The 13,528-nt window shown below is 45.2% G+C and overlaps 1 protein-coding gene across 2 annotated transcripts in view; it reads right to left on the bottom strand.

Annotated features, from left to right (window-relative positions):
- FSTL4 (follistatin like 4) overlaps window positions 1-13,528 on the bottom strand; it is a 234,999-nt gene that overhangs the window by 76,018 nt on the left and 145,453 nt on the right. For both annotated transcript variants that reach the window (XM_021410305.1, XM_021410306.1), the window contains one exon: window positions 12,650-12,770. In XM_021410305.1, the coding sequence (XP_021265980.1) occupies window positions 12,650-12,770 (121 nt within the window). The remainder of the gene's footprint in view (window positions 1-12,649; window positions 12,771-13,528) is intronic.

The raw sequence follows: 13,528 nt of genomic DNA, 5'->3' as shown, positions 1-13,528 counted from the left end.
TTAAAAGCCTCTAACTTTTACGACCACGCTTAGGTTATGTTTACATACTGCAATAAAACTTCGGCATTTCAATCACAGCAAAATTTGGCACCTTGGTCCGACGGTTTCTTGGTAGCCAAAGGGGGCTGAAAACCTCACAGCCCTGTCCTTCAGCCTCTAGGTCGCTCTCGCTATTACAGACACTTCAGCTTTCAGGATCTGTCACTGCAAAGGAGCACCCAGACAAGGCTACAGAGCTGATGGGAGAGCCCTGGAGAGCCCTGCAGCGCTGGCTGAGGACAAGCTCTGCACCTCTCTGAAGGACAAAGGATGACACTGCGGATCTTTAAACCCAGTGGGAATGCTGCAGGTGGTTTCTCTCCGCATAACTGCCAAGAGCCAAGCACCTCTGGAGGGTGGGAAAAGCAAAAAGAAGTTAAACAGGACTAAAAAGAGAAACACTTTCCTGAAAAACAACAGCTTACACATGGCACAGAACCCTTTCCTTCAGACAGCAGCTGCCCTGCAACTCAAAGCAAACCAGGGGGAGAGCGTGGAGGAAGAACTCAGTTGCTGGACTTTGCTCCTGTGCTCCAGAATCCACCAATTTCCTTCTGTTTTATCAGCTTGGTTTTGTATTTGCTTTTCATATTAACAAAAGGACAAGGATCAACAGATTTCTCAAGCAGTGCAATAAGATTCCCAGTAATAACCTGCGGGCAATTTTAGGAATTAGTACTAAGAAGAAATGGCAGGAAAGTTACTTCTGTCTGACTATTTCCAGCACTTCTTCAAACTCATTTTGATGTGTTTGCTCTACAAACTCAGGCTCAAGCCAATTTCTTCAGATGATGGGCAAAATCCGAGGAAATTTCCTGTCACTTCCATTTAACTAAAACCCTGCGACGTGACCAGATTGTGATGTTGACACTGTAACTTCACTTGAGCATATGAAATGGTGAATATTTTTTCTCCATTAGGGATGATTCTTCCCACTGCCTTGTTCTCTGCCAAGAAACGCCTCTCCCACAGTACAGCCAACCCAAATTAACACGCTGTAACAAAGACACATCACTTGGCAGCAGGCACTTCCATGGGACCACTGACAGCCTCCAGCCAGCGCCGGACACATGACGATGCAGTGAAAAGCTGCAAAAAAGCAGTTATGAGAAAATTACACCATGTGAACTCTGTGTGCAGATCTCAATTTCCTGCCCACCGTAATGAGCGAAGAACTCCAGAAGTGTTATTTCCAGATCTCCACCTGCTGTGACACAAGGAGCTAATGCTGTTATGGAACCGCCTAGGTTGAGCTTGCAGCACAGGAATCTTCCTGCCTTTCTTATTTAAACACCAGCACATCCCTTTCTGTTCTGGACAGGGAAGGGACAGTGGAGAGTGCCCACAACCACAGGAGGCCGTGACAAGTCCTGGAGCAGGTATGGTTACAAGGGATTTCAATGGTGAAGCAGTTTCATTCTCACTCTGACTAGCAAGAGATCCGTGAGACATGAGACATAAATTACCCTAGAACTTCCCAGGTTTTCATTGGCTGTGAATTGTAGAGAGATGCTATAGCCCCTGACAGCTGAGACCCATCTCCTATTGACACAGGATAATTTCCATGTACGAAAGACGTTTTCAAAACATCTCCAAGGTATTTATGGTCAATTTTTTTCAAGAGATATGCAAGGAGGAGGCTTAGAAATCCTTTCATTTGCTAAAATGGGAATTGCACACGTTCCTCTTGTGCCACCATTTGAAAACCCTCCTCTTCATATCCAGAGCACAAAGAGACAGGTATGAAAAAATGCAAGTTAACTGAGGAGAGAAAGGCAGCCAGGCAAAGCCAGGGAAAGGCAAGGAGATGGCAACAGAGGCAGGGTGGGAGGAAGCTGCTCCTGCTCTCTGCACTGCTGGGCACTACTCGTCTGCTGGAGGCAGCAGTAATGCTGCTAACAAAATAATGAAATAAATGTATTGATGAAAAAGAGGATAAAAATAAGAAAAAAGCAGTTTCTGTTGCTCCTTGTGCCGCTATCCCTTTAGGCTGTCATTAGTTCATTTATTCACTATGAAGTAGTTATAGGCATGTGCCAGTGGAATTAGACAGCCAGAGGTCTTACCAGCTCAAACCTGGAATAGACAAAGCAGATGGGTGTATGCAGAATCTGCACTTCATATCTAAACTTGGTACAAGTGACAGATTCACAAAAAAAACCTGAACCAAATCTGCTTTTCAAGCCACTTAAAATGGTTATCATCTGACATCTTGTGAAGCCAATGTGAAATTGGTTGGGCGTCTCCATCCAATTCCTATGGGGCATCATCCACAAAAACTAATAACTACAACAATCGTTATAATAACTGTAGGAAACCAAAAATCCCCACAAGAAGCATAACCGCCTCAGATATTTTAACCTTTTCTATGAGCTACTTGTACCTAGTCCTCAAAGTAAATTATCCAGAACGCTGACAGAAAAACAATGAAATTGCTTTGCCACAGGCCCTGATGTTTCTTCCAAAGTTTCTTTTGTTACAGTAAATTGTGGATCAATTAACACTTATTGAAGCACTTTCTATTTTGTGGGCAGAAGAATGCTTGCAAAGCACTGGGATGAGAGGTAATAGCCTTACCTTGCACCGGGGGAGGGTCAAGGTGAATAGTCAGAAAAATTTGTTCTCCAAAAGAGCGGTGATGGAGGGGCACAGGATGCACAGGGAGCGGGGAGTCACCGTCCCTGGAGGTGTTCCAGAGCCGTGGGGATGTGGCACCTGGGGACATGGTCAGTGGGCACGGTGGGGTGGGCTGGGGTTGGGGATCCTAGAGATCATTTCCAACCTGAATGATTCTCTGAAAGCCTGATGGAAGAACTGCGACTCGGCTGCCACATGGGAACACTGCAGCGATGGTTCGGCACAACATGGCACCAAGCCCCTAAGTTTTCCCCTTGACAGAAATTACACCTGTCAAGTCCTCCCTTGCCTCACATTTAACAAAAGGAAAGCTAATCTGCGAGTGCTTGGAGCTGCTGGTCTTCTCCCATGAGTCAAAATAAGGAAGCTACCCTGCCACTCTTTATTTTTTTTAAAGCTCTTGTACCCGTGATGCCTATTGCAGGGAAAATCTTTTATTCCCCAACATCCTCTGTTAAAGAGCTTTCACAGAAAAGGAATCCAACAGTTCATTACTTCTATCTGCTCAACATACTTTTGACATAATTGTATTAGTGCCCAGTTGCAGGGCTTGAAAAGGGAAATCTGAAAAGCTGCTTTTTGCCATTGGTTTATTTATTTGTGGGAGTCCTGTTTGTGTACTAGAATACAAACCACGTTATTTGCAGTTCATATAATTTGTTTAATGCACTGCGTTCAAGAGGCCACCCGTGCTAATGCATCAAAGGAGTAAGCGGGTTACTCTCACTGCATTTAAGAAAGGAAAAAACCGACTTTCTGAGCCAAATCCCTCCTGTCAATGCACTCAGCTCCCACCAAATTCAAGTCAGCGAGGAAGCAGAGGAAGGGAACTGGGGAAGAGGCCGGGGGCTGCGAGGGGCACACAGTGAGGAGGGGACACCAGCAGCCCTCACAGTGCTCACCTACATGCCAGCAGCCCACTTTGTTTTCTCATTTCCTAAGTGCCTGCCTCCATCCTGGGAGCTCCATAACGCCGGAGGGAAGCGCTGCTTGCTGGAAGAGGCGGTGCATTAGCAGCCCTCTCCAGCCATGGCCACAAACCCTCGTGTCAGACAAAGAAAATGCATTTCTGCTCTCTCCAAAAGCTATCTGACTCGGTAGGTGTCCATGCATCACCACAAGATGAATGAGTGTTATGGCCGTTATAAGTTGCTTTCATCTTCCATTCAGCTATAGAAGTTGGATGTCAATGCATTAATTACAATCCACAATGCCTGTTCATCACATTACGCTGAAGTATTCAATAAACACCAATTAACATATTGGAGCCTTTCCATGAACATATCTTGCCTGACTTGGAGCGAATGGATTCATAAAAACACATCCTTAAACCAAATAAGGAGGAAAATAGCAATTCTGTAATAAATTGAGACCTGCGCATGCTATATTTTAGCAGATGATTGGTTAGTAAATTGCATTTAAAAGCTAAACAAGTCTATTAGCCCTGCCAGAAGGTGCATTACGCTTCCCAGCAGGCTCCAAACCACTCCACCTGAGAGAAACACACGTATGCTTGGTAGTTCATCATGCACTTACGTGGGCTAACGGTGAAACAAAACCAGCAGTAATTAGTACCAAAACAAGGAGGGATGTGCTCCCTCAAACAATCAGTACTCATGCCATTTTTATATCTTCTGAAGCCCGTAAATTACCATCTGGGCTTGTCTCTGGGGCTGGAGACAGACAGTGCAGAATTCTGCTACAGCAGACTCTGGCACAGTGCTCTTTTTCTTACTATAATAAAGCGCAACAGCCCCTGATACCAGTGATGACCAAACGCAACCAGATACTATCATCACTACTGAAACTACCTTGTTTTTTCATTCCAGAGGAGCGTACACCCAATTTTGGGATGCCTGCATATCAGCTACTGACGGGAAGGTCCGTGCATCCCCAGCAGAGATGCCCTCAGCATGCAGTCGCAGCCATTCTGTGCAGGACTTGCACGCTGCAGAAGAACATGCCAGCCTTCTCTACAACACGACAGAAAGGGGATGCCTAAGAAATGAGATTTGTCGTTTCTGATGCAGCAGGACTTCTCGGTGTAAGTTTGGAGTTGGCAGCCATCAGCCTGGGAACACTGCTTTCTTCCCAGCAACCAGGCCCCGCAGGATGGCTCATTTTGAACTTAATTGTTATAAACAGCAGGACATGATGATTTTACACGTGGACTTATACTCACAAATGAGAAGATCATCCTCGAGAGCAGCCCCCCCCTGAGTTTTTTGGGAAGCTGCTTTCTAGCAGGCGACGCAGCATGGCATTCTCCTGCTCCATCATATAAGCATTAGCAAAAGTTTTCCTTCCAGCCCTCAATTTTATTAAGAGTATTCAAGAGGTCTGTGCTAATGGAGATAGATTAGACAACCAGAACAACATTAAGCCCGGACAGGCAGCAGTAGCGCTGCGTTTTCTCTCATCGGATTGCTACAGGCTCAGAATACAGCTCCCGAAATTTCATGGCAGAAATGATTTGTTTCTCCCCAGGCAAAGGGCTCCTTAGATCAATAGCCTTAGGGAGGTGAGCGGAATATAAAAGGGAGACATTCGTGCAGCAAAATTTTTAGGATTCTACCTGCGAGAGCTATCAAACAGCAGCCGTGTGACTGTATATTTAACATATGCATATGACACCCTTTGTTGTAAAGAGAAACGCGGGGGTGGCAGCGGCACTGCCTGAGCCCAGCTGATACATGCCACGACTGGTAATGGATCCTGGGCCTTCACAGGCCAGAGACAAACTAACATGCTCCCCCCTCGCCCCCACTTCTCCTTTTTTTCTTTTTTTTCCTTTCTTTTTTTGCTTCCCTGGGTGAACAGGGCAATCCAGGCTTGGGCTGCAGATCCAGTTTTGGCGAGGCGGGGTTTGATGGACGACCTCGTGGTACGATGGAGCACGGCAGAAAGCTGTGGTTTCCCCACCATTAAAATGAAGCATGCTTGACATGGAGAATCAGGTCACAGAGCCAGACAGGACAACAGCCACCCAGGGAAAGCCAGGCTGGGCAGTGTCTTGTAGGAAAACTTCAAAAGCAGCCTCTGCCTGAATGCAGTTTGAGCAGCAGCTCCATCAGAGCCCTGCACTGAAAATACACAAACTCTGGGAAAACCCTGTGAGATACAGCTGGTGCTGAAATACATCCTGAATCCATGTTTTGAAAGTTACCAAAGTCTTTCAAGCTCTCAAATGTTCCATTTCATTTTGTTACTTCAAAAGCACCTATAGCTTTTGCAATCACAGCGCGAGGATATTTTTACTCCCCCTTTTCACCCTGCTCCTTTTTTGGCACTTTGCTTTGGAATTAATGTTATTCCCACACCCTTATGTGCTCCCATCTGTCCCCCTCTACACGCCAGGGGAGGCTCAGGTTGGATATTAGAAAGGATTTCTTCTCGGAAAGAGCAGTGAAGTATTGGCACGGGCTGCCCAGGGAGTGGGGGAGTCCCCAGCCCGGGATGCATTTAAGGAAGGACAGATGTGGTACTTAGGGACACGGGTAGTGGGCAATATTGGTGGTGGGTGGACAGTCGGACTAGATGATCTTAGAGGTCTTTTCCAACCTTAATGATTCCATCAGCACTCCAGCAGTTCCTTGGGGCTGTGATAAACCGTGCTGCAAAGTGCTGCTGTGTTTCAGCTGGGTCAGCGTCGGTGGGCACCCACCACGGTTTTCTGCAGTCAGCTTTGCATGGTGAACAGAATGTCAGTCAAAAAGAAAAGCCCCAGACTGGCATATACTTAGCACGTTTCTTTTTTTCTTCTTGTAAATCACAGCCACAGATCCCCTCTGCAGGCAGCAAGTTCCCCACAGCACTGCTGGGATGCCCTACCGAAGACGTAAGGCCTGAGCGTGGCGTAAAGCACGAGGACAGTAGGGCTGTGCACACTGATGTGCAGAATGAGAAACAAAAATTCTGCAGTCGTATTGCATGTGCTGCAGCAGGAACAGGGCCTGGAGGTGCAGCTGAGCTCCACGTCTTCCCAAAGCTCTGACCATCCACAGCCTTGAGAATGAGCTTCTTGTGATGGTGCTAAAGACAGACACCAGCAACAGCTGAGCTTCACCCCAATCCTGATGCCACTGCAGCACTTTCAAAGCTTTTCTACTTTTCCTGATAGGTTAGCACTTTTTGTTTTATTTAAGTATTAAAACAGAACCATCCCTTCAGTTCAGCCTATTCAATTTCCTACTGCTATTTTTTTCAGTTCCTATCAGGACATTCTGGATTTGTCAAGGAGATTTTCTCCTGTGAAGAACATGAAATAAAAACATCTCAGCTGTGGCTCTACATAAATCGTATCATTGCACTGGGGATACGTACTGTACTCAGTAATTTCCTGATGGCTGCTCTGGCATTTTGATTATAAAATTAGCACTGCAGCTCTGTAGCGCTATGCAGAATCAATGAAGCATGTGCTAAATGAACCAGGAACTGCCTGATGGACAGATCTCAAGGAGCAGCTCCCACTGGGGTCTGCTCTAATGGGGCTGTTTCAGTGGCATCACATGGAGCTGAACCTAAAAGGCACCATCAACTCCTGAAAACAAATACAGCGCGAACTGAGGAGCAGTAGTGGCAGCCAACACATCCGAGGCAGGTGTTAGGTACACTTATGGAATATTAAGGAACAGTTTTGGCCTCAAAACTGATGGGTACGCTGAAGCAGCTGAGGAAAAAAATAGGAAGAAAATGTAGATGGAGGAGTAATGCAAAGCATCCATGAGATGCCTGAAAGGGCGAACACAACACACGGCAGCCTTGCTCAGATGAACGCACATTTCACGAGACCAACAGCTCTAGCACTTGCTGCCCATAATTTCCCTCATTTTTAGAAAAAAAACAAAACATATTTGTGCTTCACAACTTTGCTTCATTTGTCTCCCAAATTCCTTAGAAAGACATTTACTGAAAAAAATAAAAGGAGCGCCAATGCGGGAAGTCTAAGGTCTGACTTTCAGAAACCAGCTCTGCTACTGCAAGAACAGAACAAAGCCCTAGGAAAGCCTGCAATTCCACATCCCCAGCTAATTGAAAATGCCAATTATCACGTCTAGATCTCTACCTGCGTGATCTGAAGGTGTGGGTGCCACGCTGAAGGGCCGTCAGTCACTTCATGATCCCACCAACATTTGTATTTGCTGCTCACTGACGTAATTTTGCGTCTGCAAGCAACTGAGAGCAGTGTTATTTGGGTGTACGAGATTGCTTCGGTGAACATTGCTGGTACGGATCAAATCATTTTTTGAGGAATGGCATTTGCCTGGTTTTATGCGCCAGTGAGTCACTCCTAAGCGCTTATAAATATTTAGGTATTCTGCTCCTGCAAGAGCGTGCGCAGACGTTTGGTACGGTTTGCACTACATCCCCTCCGAAGCACCACGCCACGTTGCAAATTCTCGCATTTAAAACCCAGATTAACAAATCAATGCACCCCGAGGAGCAGTTTAAAATCACCAGTACGCTGCATTCTAGTGAGTTTTCCTTGCAATTCGTCGAGAATGGATTTCCAATAACAACTTGTAATTAGTTCATTTTCTCTTATTCAGTCATTATATATTAAGCCCGTTGACATTTTCCAGATGGTATCTTTTGAAATGAGAGGTATTTGAAAAACTACTGGAGATTGGCAATTCCTACCGAGTGCACAACCAGGAGCAGATGCTCTCCACCTGAACTGGACAGCAATTCTTGACCAAAAAAAACACAAAATCATTTCTACCATGCCTACACTTGCCAAAAATGTTCACTCTGGACACCGAGTTGCAGACATCTAGCTAAACAGTTTACAAACTATGCTTTTTGCTCCGTGTTTAGCTTTTAGCTTATTTTTGCTGTAAGAACGCACTATGACATTCATTATTCCAGAAATCCCCCCCGGCATTGCCTTTCTTATCCTCAGCAACACGGCTGCATGGGGTCCCTCAAGGCAGGCTGGACCCGCTCGCCTTGGCCAGTGAAGGAAATCTCATTCTGCTCCCGAGCACCGCACCACCCCGAACACTGCCGCCAACCCAAAGCCCTGCCGCGCTGCTCTGCTTGCTGAGGTGTGTTTGAAGTCTGGATATCACATGGCTCACAGGAGAAACAAATCAATGTTGGTAAGCTAATGAATTATTTCCAACTCCGCAGCAATATCTGCGGCAACATGAAAGAAAAATCACATCCCAAGGAGATTACAGCTGAAGAGGCCGAGCACGGTGCACAAATTGTCAATATTTTAGGGCTATGATTTGATCCTGCAGATAACTGATGCTACAACATTGCTAAAGAGAACACCTCAAGCAAAACATTTTATCTCACAATACAGTTGTCCGATATAATTAACCAGACTTGACCAACCTGGCTGGGAGATTGCAGCAACACGTGTCCAACCCAACGTGCCACACCGACGGGGAGGACGGGGCTGTAACACACAGACCTGGAGTGGAACTCACAGCTGCAATTCCTGCTGAACACCTGGGCTGCCAGGTGGACCTGGAATACATTGACTGCAGACATATTTCCAAATACACGTGTTAGCTTTCCTCAACCACAAGTTACTTCTATCTTTCCTTACGATAAGACTTCTGCTGGGAATAGAAGCTCTCCCCATGAGCCCCGCAGTCCCTGGTCAGGCTCTGCTCCCCCCCAGGCACACCTCTGCCTGTCCTGGCAGGCACAAGCTCAGTGCTGGGGTGACAGCTCCATAGCTCTGTCTTCAAGTCACTCCCAGTGAATCACCCCTCAAAAATTAAATCTGCTTCATACTCTGCTGTGCAGATGGGGCTCAGGAGGACGCCCAGAGGAGTTGGGAAGGAACGGCCCCATGTGCCTTACTCACAGCCTGAGGGGGAGCAGAGCTGCAGGAGTTTTAGGGCTGCTGTGGGAAGCCTGGAGCTGGACCCACTGCTGCTCCTCTGCGCAGGCACTGATTTATCCAACAGCCATGCCCAGCCCTGGCTCCTCATTCCTTCATTTGCTCAAATTCACCCACAGCACGTTTTTCACTAAGTATTAAGGACAGTCAAACAAGGGCAATCTGAATTCAAGCAGCATCAGGGATGAACTCAAGCTTCTCACAAAGAACATAACAGCACCGTCACGGCCAGCACCAGCAAGTTTAGGAGCGGAAAGAGCACACTGACCCTGCAGCCTCTTCTGCACTCACTCCTGCACTAAACGTGCTCTGTTTAAACTGTGTTTGTGTTCCCTAGATAACGGCACATCTTGTAGCCAGCAGCATTTCCCTGCTGTCAGAGCAACAGCCATGGGCTAGGACAGATGCCTGCAAAAGGCCTTTTCGTGCTTTCTGAGGTAGAGCAAAATGCACAGGCAAGCTGTCAGAAGGGCACGCTGCTTAGGAGAGCGCTCCAGTTGGCAGCGAGCTGGAATTTAAGGGGATTTTATCATAGGGTTAATAGCTTCTTATTAGCTAAACAATGTTGACAAGATAAAGCCATTTTGATGGAATGCATGTTTTCCCTCTCTTCAACATATTCGTGTTACAAATGGACCTGTCCACATTGATGCTAATATAGATCCAGAAGATTACACTGATTTTCTCAGCTAGGCTTTCACATCTGCCAACCTGCTACTTTCCCATTAGGGAAGACAACAGGAAAGCCAAAAGTGACATGCCTAATTCTAATGACCTCCAGTCAGATACTGTTCCAGAAGTTGTATCCAAAAAATCACTCATCTGAGCGTACTTAAAGCTTGACTCAGCTGGGTGACGTGCTTGCCAATTTCCTAGGCCATCTCCATGCTGATTAATTAGGTGCACGCTCAGCTTCAGTACTGATATGAACTAAGCTTCTTATTTATTACTCATCTATAGAATCTTTTTTGAAAATATCAAGAAGAAAACAGACAAGTATACTTAATACTACACTCCCTATTTCCAGAATGTGAAAATCTTTGAGTTCATCACCTTAGAGATGAATTTCTTTTCATTATGGCCCTAATCCTGCTTATCTAATAAAATTTACTAATGAGAAATTACAAGACACCTAAAATTTGTTCTTTCCAGAGCTGCTAGGAGAACATTTAAACTGTCTCAGATGTTACTCATCGTGTATGTGTGATTAGGATGATTTCAAAAGTGATACTTTAATCTTCTGCTAATAGATATTTCCATTCATCCTCATACACAAAGGCCAATTTCCAAAAATTGTATTCTTGGTATTCGGGGATAAAAGAACTTTCAGAAAAAAAATAACGAAGATGATACATTAGAGAGGGTTTGTAGAAGGGATGCTATTTCTATCCACAATCTGGTACTGTGCGTTGAGATGTGTATATAATTGATTAGCGTGATTAGAAATGATTATTAAAAACAGCACCTATTACACGTGGGAGTGGTAATGGTGAGACCAGGCTTCAAAAAGGCAAGGCACTGCATTTTTTCTCACCCACGCAGTTTTCATTCACTCACAGCTGACCAAGGGGCACAGGACCAAGGATGCCCTATGGACCTCTATGGGCCCCGGAGGGAGAAGATGGGTCAAGAGAAGGCAAGAGCAAGTCGTGGAGCGAGGAGGTACCATTTTGTGGCTCTGCAAGCTGCAGAAAGGCCAGGAGAGTCGATAAAACGAACCGCAAGTTCCAAAGTATGGCAAGAACGACAAACTGGAAAGCTCTTTACTTTATCAAGGTCATCTTCAAAGCTTTCCAAACTGCAGCACTGCACTGGGGCGCGGTACGCTGAGACAAACGTAACGGAGTTTCTGAGAGGATAAATCAGATTGAGACTTCCTGATGTCACTGAATTCTGGAAGTCAGGTTCCTCAATTCGCCGAGCAGCCATCCCCGCTGCTGGCATGCAGCAGTAAGTGACTTGGCTGAATTTTAAGCAACAAAATGTGAAAAATGTGGCTGATGTTGTACTACAAAACTACTGTTAGGGGCCAAGCCTGCCTCATAAGGAAGCACAAGGCTCATAAACATATTTTTTAGAAGTTTTTCCCAGACAGTGTAATAAAGCAAAAGATGACATACTTTAACCAGGCACTAAAGTTCACTCGCTGAGTCCTGTAAAGTTTCTAAAGTTGCAAGCAACGTGCTTTGTTTTTAAATTAAAAATCAATGACCAGTAAATGCTCTTTATAAAAGCAGGTGTTCTGGGAAATTGAAAATAGAGAAATCTGAACTTTAGTTTCTTTTAATATTCAAAATCCTTTTGATAAATACTCAATATGCCATGCATTTTGCGACAATATTTTTCGCAGTTTATCGATTACTTCCTCCATTCCTTGGCTAATATTTCGTACCTGGCATATATTCATTGCCTGCTTAAAATTCACTGAACCAAGAACTCATATAGATGACTTGTGGAATTTAGCTTCAAGTTCCTGTGACTTTGAGAAGGCGTTGATCCAAATACGCTCCCAAATAACTGCATGTCAAACCTTTATAGCTGGGGTAACTCACTTTATCACCTTCTTAACGGGTGAAGTTTTATGCTTCACTGTATATCTGCTGGTTTGAGTGTGCTGTGTGGAATTAAATACATATCTGGTTCAAATAGGTGCAAGGTGATAACTGGTTTTAAAGCACATTAAATGTCATTATCCACAGTTGCTTTTTTCTTAATGAAAGTCAAGAAAACATTCTCTTTAGAAAAGAGGACGCTTGGCAAAAACAGAGTTTGTACATATTGTTTCCTCAGAGCTCCTCAGGAGCCACATACTCACAGCTGCAGACCGGGCCACTTCCCCAACATGTCTCCACAGCCACCAACAAGATGCCATCAGCAAGAACCATGAGAAAACCCACAATAACACCGCGTCCCACACGCTTTTACCAGCCTCCTAGTTCTTGCCCATCCTTTGGAGCACAGCAATCTTTAGAAACAAGCCTTTCATAGTAATTTGCATGACATTAAATACAAAAATGGATCACCTTTGCTGACCACATCTGGGCAGACAGCACTGCCATCTCAGATATTCACATGCTTTCAGCACTGAGGACGGACAGAAGCATCAGGACTTACGGAAAGCCGTGTAGAGCTCTTGCAGGGTTAAGCGCCCATCGTTGTTATAATCATCAAACCGGAGGAGGTCTTCCAGTGTACAATCCAACAAATCATCTTCCAGATCCTCCTTCTTCATTACCTGCAGGAAAGGAAACACACTATCTCAATGTAAAGCCACAGATGGTGGCTCTGGCTCACCCAGCAGATTTGCCATTAAATGACCCTTGGGTATGTACCCCCCTCCACCTCTGCAGAGGGGCACAGAGGATGGTAACAACTTGGTCTCCAGTACCATGAACTCTCCAAGCTGGAGCTCAGACTTGGCACAAACTTGACTTAGGGTGCCAGCTGCCGGCACTGGCTCACGAGAATACTCTGAACGTCTCTGAGCAGCAGAGGCTTTGGAAAACAGCCACATTCGTAAGTCAGCAGATCAGGACCAGGTTTATAGGGCAAAGAGAAAAAAATAACACTCCACAAGCACATTTTGCCTTCCCCTTTAGGTCTAGAACAGGCAAGAGATGATGGTACATTCAAAATGAATGTGCTTTTTCAGTTCTCGACAGTTTGTTTCTTCTGTATTCTATGGATTTCACACATTCCGCACAAAAAATGAAGGGAGCTTTGAAAGTCGTACATCCAAGTTAGCAAATAGCTAAACTCAGACCTAAGCATAATGAAAACAATGGCCTCTCCAAATTTATTGTGGAACATGAAGAAAACTCCTGAAATATTGCATCTCCCAGGCAGGAAGGCTTTTGCTGCAGTCCAGAGACTCTCTTATTTACTCTTCTAGTCTTGGCCCATTATATTGAAGGAATCTAAAGTAATAATGCTAAAAAAATGACCCTTCACCCAGCCAGTAAAAATGTTCAATAAAAGTGAGATCAACCATAA

Source organism: Numida meleagris, chromosome 12, assembly GCF_002078875.1.
Source record: "Numida meleagris isolate 19003 breed g44 Domestic line chromosome 12, NumMel1.0, whole genome shotgun sequence".
In the NCBI taxonomy this organism is placed as follows: domain Eukaryota; kingdom Metazoa; phylum Chordata; class Aves; order Galliformes; family Numididae; genus Numida; species Numida meleagris.
Note: the sequence above shows the minus strand (reverse complement) of the source record. Positions and strands in the feature narration are given on the sequence as shown.